The sequence below is a fragment of the Drosophila busckii genome, unplaced genomic scaffold (genome assembly GCF_011750605.1).
Source record: "Drosophila busckii strain San Diego stock center, stock number 13000-0081.31 unplaced genomic scaffold, ASM1175060v1 hic_scaffold_53, whole genome shotgun sequence".
Classification (NCBI taxonomy): domain Eukaryota; kingdom Metazoa; phylum Arthropoda; class Insecta; order Diptera; family Drosophilidae; genus Drosophila; species Drosophila busckii.
This window is the reverse complement of record NW_022872763.1, coordinates 92,520-100,774: the sequence shown is the minus strand read 5'-3', so window position 1 is coordinate 100,774 and position 8,255 is coordinate 92,520. Positions and strand designations below refer to the sequence as shown.

The window sequence follows — 8,255 nt, the reverse complement described above, 5'->3', positions numbered from 1 at the left end:
ATTGTTTGGCTTTTGGTCTCTGTTGGCCTTTGTTTGTTTGCTTTTGGCCAATAAACGGCCAGGCTGCAGCCCCCCATTCCTTTTCGAGGGTTGGGTCAGTGTACCGCGTGTAATGGTGCGTTGAACGCTACATTTGCTCATCGTCTGCCTCAAAGCACACACATACACACACACACACTGCCACATGCTCTCTTCTTGCTGTGGTTGCCACTTGTTGTCGTGCCTCTTGCGTAAACTTTAATTGACTGTCAGTTCATTGAGGTAAGTTTTAATTAATTTTTTTTGTTTTCCCAAGCAAGTCCACTTGGACTTGCTTAGTGTTAAATGGTTGGTAATATTTGTGTGAGCAATACTCATAGCTAGCCAAGTGGCGCGTTAAGTTTGTCACTCAAATGTTTGGCTAATTGAGCTTAGACAATTTTGTGCTCAGCAAATTTTTATAACTTTATAGAAGAAATGCAAAAAAAATCTAATTTTTCTATTACACATATATTCTTTTAATTATCTTATTTTATAAGTCGCATTAGTTTTATACTCTGGGCAGAAAATTACATACATATAATTATTCCATCAGATTATTGCTTACAATTTAAAAGCGAAATTTATATGCTATATATAAGTATAATTTATGTTAACACTTTAAATTTGAGTTGCGTCATGATAAGTTCATTCAACTCAAGCGTGGTATAGTTCGTGCACCTAAGTAATAATTTAAATTATATAATTCAAGTAGCTATAAGCTTACTACAAGCTTACCAAAATGCCACATCTTGAGGCTATGAACTGTTTTCAATTTTAGAATATTTTCCAACTGCATTTGCTGAGCCTTTTGCTTCTTTGAGCCTGCTGCACTGCCCGGTGGCCGTATCACCTTGCGCGCCTTCTTGCCCAGCCTTATCGATTCGACAACTTTTAGTTTTAGATCTTGAGTTTGTAGTCGCTTACGAAATGGTATTCTTAAGCGCCAGCGATTCATATTGCAGTTATTTTGTGGCTTGAAATCTATAACACTTATTGTGCTTCCATTGCTTGCAGGTAGCTTGAGATTATCGCCATAGGACTTCTTGGTTACAGACAGCGCCGCATCCATGGCCATTATATCACGTAAACGCTGTGACATTTCGGGCAGCTGACCTATCTCGCTTTCTTGTTGTCGTCGTTCTTGCAACTTGCGCAAATAGTGCTCCTTAAGAATTTCTTTGCAACGCTGACGTCGCTGCTCAGCTAGAAAGTTCTCCGATGGTTTCTCTGTCAGTGCATTGCTGTTGAGCAAGCTCGACTCTCGCAGCACACTTGTAGCTGAAATACGTGAGTAGTCGTGATCGCTTTGAGTTGGTGTTAGGCTCTCAATGGGCCTGCAAGTTGCAGCTCCTCTAAATGGCAAAATGTTTTTGACTGCGAATTTTTGATCAATTTTGTAGTATATAAAATACAATCGTTGGTAATTCATAGCTTACGTTTGCTTAAGCCCTTATCAATGCTGCAAAGATTCAAACCACTAATTTTGAGCATATTTTTGATGGCCATTTAGTACAAATATTGATAAAAATGTATGAATAAATTCTGTTTCTGAATCACAGCAATTTTGTTTATCTGACTATTATAGTGTTTTGAATTTTTTTTTATGTTCTGTGCACCTATGGTACCTCAATAAATGACAAACAAATCTGAAGCTGCTTAAAATAAATAAATTTTAGTCTTAAGTAAAGAGCATTATTAAGCAGTAGCTCATTAATATTAGCTAATGCCCAAAGATGTGCTTCATTACCGCTGTATCTTTCGAATTTAAACTGCATTACGTATTTTGTAATACTTAATGCACGCCGAAAAGGTCAATACATTTTACCTGACCCTCATTATCAACCTGATCAACACCATCGTCATCATCATTCACATTCTAAAGCAAGCATGTCCAGCAGCCGTAACCGAAACGTGCTGCTTCTCTTGCTCTTAGTGGAAGCCTCGTTTAGAAAAATTGCTCACGCACGGGTTTGTCTTTTTCTTTTTTTTTCTTCTTGTGGGTGGTTATGGGTCGGGAGATTTTAAGTACTATTAGGTCTGTGGTTTGCTTTGCTCTTGATTTTGTTTACCATTTACCGTTCAACATTTTCAGCTGTATATTGTGTTCGTCGCCTAAGCGCATTAAAAGTTTATTTTTATTTTTTTTGCTTTTCTTTCGGCAGTTACTCTCTTTATTTTGTGCACTTTATTGAAAGCACATCACGTTTTGCACCTGATTTGCCGGCAATCCTTGGACATTCTAAGCAGGCAAGCAGCAGCAGCTTAAGCCCGAACCCAAAACTTCTGACCTGTGCTGCATACGAAATTTTCTACACTGATAATAATTAAGATTAATTGTTTTTGTTTTGAACTGTCTTAGTAAATAATTTATGTGGTGTAGAGTTCTTAAATGTCACAATAGCTTAAGTGGTTTGTAAATATTTAATTTGTTTTAGCTTTTGTGCTAGTTTTATTTTTTTTTTGCAAATTAGCAAATGTTTATCTTATTCTCACTCATATTTTTTCAGTTGCCTGCTAAAACTATACCAGGTTTCACCTTGTCAGTGCTTAGGTCCAAAAGAAAGCTGAGGAACTTTAAATGTATCTAGTTAAAAAGCATTACTGTTATCAAGAACATTTTTTCCAATTGGAATTCAACTAAGACTAATAACAAATATTTTTGACGTTTAAAATTGTTAACCATGCATAATGGTATTAATTAATTTAATTTAATTTAAAAAAGAACTCAACCAGCAACAGTTCTGTTCTAAAAGGTCAGTGGCTTCTTCTCCAATGGCTTTTCTGTGACATTGATGTATATATGCGATAAGGCTTTCTTTGCATGGAAGTAAAATTTTAGGTGTAGTGTGCATTAGCAGACATCAAAATAATGTATTTTTAACGCTTGTGGCTTTGTTTATGAGATTGTAATGCATTGACAGGAAATCTTTGGGTATCCAACATTTGGGTAATATGTGTAGTTTTTTAATTATTGCAAGCTCACCACACGAACAGCCAATGTAATATAAATAGCTCTCCATAATAATTTAGAGCTAGTGCTTTACGGGAAACCGAAATGGTAAGGCCTTTTTTAAATCTTTTGGTATGGAGGAACTAAGGTATAGAGTCTTTTAGCTTACTAGGTTATTGGGGCTCCTTTTGGTTCTTTATCAACATGTGGACTCGGCAAAGGGTCAAGGAGAAGCACCTTCCTTTTGTCGACTTTTCCCTTATTGGCCGAGTTGTCCACCAACAAGAACTACAATAGCACCAATATCAACTGATCCAGCCTTCTGTGAACAATTTCCCTATTGGCCCACTTGTATAACCATACAACACGATCTTCAACAACAATCAGTACGGAAACCAACTCCACGTCCAAAACCAACCCCACATCCGCATCCACATCCACATTCAACTCCATCTACAACTTCCAACACAATTTCCACACCATCTTCGACAAGTGTCAGTACGCAAACGGTCAGTACGCCAACCTCTTCGACGACATATGCCGGCATTTGTGACCTTTGCCCAATATGGCCTCCATGTCAAGCTACAAGTACGACTATGTCAACCACATATCCAACACCAAATCCGACCGAACCATCCAAAGCCGGAACTAATGATCTGCCAACCGATTTATGCGACCTCTGCCCATTATCTGAACATTTGTCAAACAACTAAAAACCCAACAACAATTCCAACATCGACAACTGCAATCACAATTTCTACACCATCAACAACAATCAGTACGCCAATTAGCTCAACTCCATCGTCAACAACTTTAAGCACAATTTTTACACCACCTTCGACAACAATTAGTACGCCTATATCCTCAACCTCCATCTTCAACAACTATTAGCTCAACTCCATCTTCAACAACTATTAGCACAGTTTCTACACCAACTTCGACAACAATCAGCAGGCCAATAAGCTCAACTCCTTCTTCAACAACTATTAGCACAATTGCTACACCATCTTCGACAACAATCAGTAAACATCCAACACCACATACCCATCCAACTCCACATACACATCCAACTCCACATACACATTCAACACCACATACCCATCCAACTCCACATACACATCCAACTCCACATACACATCCAACTCCACATACACATCCAACTCCACATACACATCCAACTCCACATACACATCCAACTCCACATACACACCCAACTCCACATACACATTCAACTCCACACACACATCCAACTCCACATACGCATCCAACTCCATCTACAAACACACAATCTTCAACAACAATCAGTTCGCCAATAAGCTCAACTCCATCTTCAACAACAATTATCTCAACTCCATCCTCAACAACTATGAGCACAATTTCTACACCATCTTCAACAACAATCAGTACGCCAATAAGCTCAACTCCACCATCAACAACTATTAGCTCAACTCCATCTTCAACAACTATTAGCACAATTTTACATCATCTTCGAAAAAGATCAGTACGCCATTAAGCTCCAATCCCATCTTCTCAACAACGCAATTAGCTCAACTTTCCATTTCTCAACAACTATGGCACAATTTTACACCATCTTCAACAACAATCAGTACGCCAATAAGCTCAACTCCACCATCAAAACTATAAGCTCAACTCCATCTTCAACAACTATTAGCCACAATTTCTACACCATCTTCGAAAGCAATCTCAGTTATACCAATTAGCTCAACTTCTCTTCAACAACTATTTAGCTCAACTCCCTCGTTCACAATTAATTCTACACCATTTCAACCATAAATCAGTACGCCATAGCTCAACTCCATTTCAACAATTTAAGCACATTTTACTCCATTCTTCGACAACAATCAGTATGCCCAATAAGTTCAACTCCATCTTCAACAAACAGATAGCTCAACTCCATCGTACAGCCTCACAACTATTTGCCACTACATGTTACACCATGTGGCACTGATTCCAGTCCTATGTCATCTCAACAACTTAAGCACATTCTACACCATCTTCGACAACATAGCTAACCCAAAAGCTCAACTTCCATCTTCACAACTGTTAGCCAATTTCACACCAGTCTTCTACAACAATTCAGTACGCCGAATAGGCTCAACTCCATCTTCAACAACAATTAGCTCAACTCCATCCTCAACAACGATTAGCACAATGTCTACACCATCTTCTACAACAATCAGTACGCCAATAAGCTCAACTCCATCTTCAACAACTATTAGCACAATTTCTACACCATCTTCGACAACAATCAGTACGCCAATAAGCTCAACTCCATCTTCAACAACTATTAGGACAGTTTCTACACCATCTTCGACAACAATCAGTACGCCAATAAGCTCAACTCCATCTTCTACAACTATTAGCACAATTTCTACACCATCTTCGACAACAATCAGTACGCCAATAAGCTCAACTCCATCTTCAACAACTATTAGCACAATTTCTACACCATCTTCGACAACAATCAGTACGCCAATAAGCTCAACTCCATCTTCAACAACTGTTAGCACAATTTCTACACCATCTTCTACAACAATCAGTACGTCAATAGGCTCAACTCCATCTTCAACAACAATTAGCTCAACTCCATCCTCAACAACTATTAGCACAATGTCTACACCATCTTCAACAACAATCAGTACGCCAATAAGCTCAACTCCATCCTCAACAACTATTAGCACAATTTCTACACCATCTTCGACAACAATCAGTACGCCAATAAGCTCAACTCCATCTTCAACAACTGTTAGCACAATTTCTACACCATCTTCGACAACAATCAGTACGCCAATAAGCTCAACTCCATCTTCAACAACTATTAGCACAATTTCTACACCATCTTCGACAATAATCAGTACGCCAATAAGCTCAACTCCATCTTCAACAACTATTAGCACAATTTCTACACCATCTTCGACAACAATCAGTACGCCAATAAGCTCAACTCCATCTTCAACAACATAGCACAATTTCTAACTCTTCGACAACAATTTCAGTACGCCAATAAAGCTCAACTCCCATCCTTCAAGCAACTATTTAGACACAATTTCACACCAACTCTTCGACAACAATCAGTACCGCCTAATTCAGCTCCACTCGCATTATCAACAACTTTAGAGCACCAATTTCTACACCATTCTTCGAACAATCAGTACGCAATAAGCTCAACCCTTCTTCAACAACTAATTACACAATTTCTAACCATCTTCGACAACAATCAGTACGCCAATAAGCTCAATCCATTTCAACAACTTTAGACACATTTCTACACCATCTTTCGACACAATCAGTACTACCAGAAGCTCAACTCCCATCTTCAACTACAATTACGCTCAACTCATCCTCACAACTATTAGCACAATTCTACCACCATCTTCGACAACAATACAGTACGCAATCAAGCCTCAACCCATCTTCAACAACTATCTAGCACAATTTCTACACCCATATTCGGACAACGAATCAGTACGCCATAAGCTCAACTCCATCTCAACAACTTATAAGCTCAACCCTCCATCTTCAACAACTGATAGCACAATTTCTACACCCATCTTCGACAACTAATCAGTACGCCAATAAGCTCAACTCATCTTCTTACAACTATGTAGCCACAATTCTAACCATCTTCGAAACCATCAGTTACCCAATAAGCTCAACTCCAATCTTCAAACAACTATTAGCACAATTTCTACACCATCTTCGACAACAATCAGTACGCCAATAAGCACCAACTCCATCTTCAACAATTGTTAGCACAATTTCTACACCATCTTCTACAACAATCAGTACGTCAATAGGCTCAACTCCATCTTCAACAACAATTAGCTCAACTCCATCCTCAACAACTATTAGCACAATGTCTACACCATCTTCTACAACAATCATACGCAATAAGCTTCAACCCATCTTCAACAACTATTAGCACAATTTCTACACCATCTTCGACAACAATCAGTACGCCAATAAGCTCAACTCCATCTTCAACAACTATTAGCACAATTCTACACCATCTTCGACAAAAATCAGTACGCCAATAAGCTCAACTCCATCTTCAACAACTATTAGCACAATTTCTACACCATCTTCGACAATAATCAGTACGCCAATAAGCTTCAACTCCATCTTCAACAACTATTAGCACAATTTCTACACCATCTTCGACAACAATCAGTACGCCAATAAGCTCAACTCCATCTTCAACAACTATTAGCACAATTTCTACACCATCTTCTACAACAATCAGTACGCCAATAAGCTCAACTCCATCTTCCAACAACTATTAGCACAATTTCTACACCATCTTCGACAACAATCAGTACGCCAATAAGCTCAACTCCATCTTCAACAACTATTAGCACAATTTCTACACCATCTTCGACAACAATCAGTACGCCAATAAGCTCAACTCCATTATCAACAACTTTAAGCACAATTTCTACACCCATCTTCGACAACAATCAGTACGCCAGTAAGCTCAACTCCACCTTCAACAACTATTAGCACAATTTCTACACCATCTTCGACAACAATCAGTACGCCAATAAGCTCAACTCCATCTTCAACAACAACTATTAGCACAATTTCTACACCATCTTCGACAACAATCAGTACACCAATAAGCTCAACTCCATCTTCAACTACAATTAGCTCAACTCCATCCTCAACAACTATTAGCACAATTTCTACACCATCTTCGACAACAATCAGTACGCCAATAAGCTCAACTCCATCTTCAACAACTATTAGCACAATTTCTACACCATCTTCGACAACAATCAGTACGCCAATAAGCTCAACTCCATCATCAACAACTTTTAGCACAATTTCTACACCATCTTCGACAACAATCAGTACGCCAATAAGCTCAACTCCATCTTCAACAACAATTAGCTCAACTCCATCCTCAACAACGATTAGCACAATGTCTACACCATCTTCTACAACAATCAGTACGCCAATAGGCTCAACTCCATCTTCAACAACAATTAGCTCAACTCCATCTTCAACAACTATTAGCACAATTTCTACGCCATCTTCGACAACAATCAGTACGCCAATAAGCTCAACTCCATCTTCAACAACTATTAGGACAGTTTCTACACCATCATCGACAACAATCAGTACGCCAATAAGTTCAACTCCATCTTCAACAACAATAAGCTCAACTCCATCCTCAACAACAATTAGCACAATGTCTACACCATCTTCGACAACAATCAGTACGCCAATAAGTTCAACTCCATCTTCAACAACTATTAGGACA

At 38.6% G+C, this 8,255-nt stretch overlaps 1 protein-coding gene across 1 annotated transcript; it reads right to left on the bottom strand.

Moving 5' to 3' along the window:
* Nucleotides 1-576: 576 nt before the first annotated feature.
* Nucleotides 577-1,610, bottom strand: LOC108603358 (maker616). The gene is made up of 3 exons (XM_017992103.2): nucleotides 1,458-1,610; nucleotides 757-1,395; nucleotides 577-699 (listed from the first exon to the last, which is right to left on the bottom strand). Exons 1-3 carry the CDS (start codon nucleotides 1,525-1,527, stop codon nucleotides 671-673), a joined length of 738 nt encoding a protein of 245 aa, XP_017847592.1. The 5' UTR covers nucleotides 1,528-1,610; the 3' UTR covers nucleotides 577-670.
* Between the last annotated feature and the right edge of the window lie 6,645 nt (nucleotides 1,611-8,255).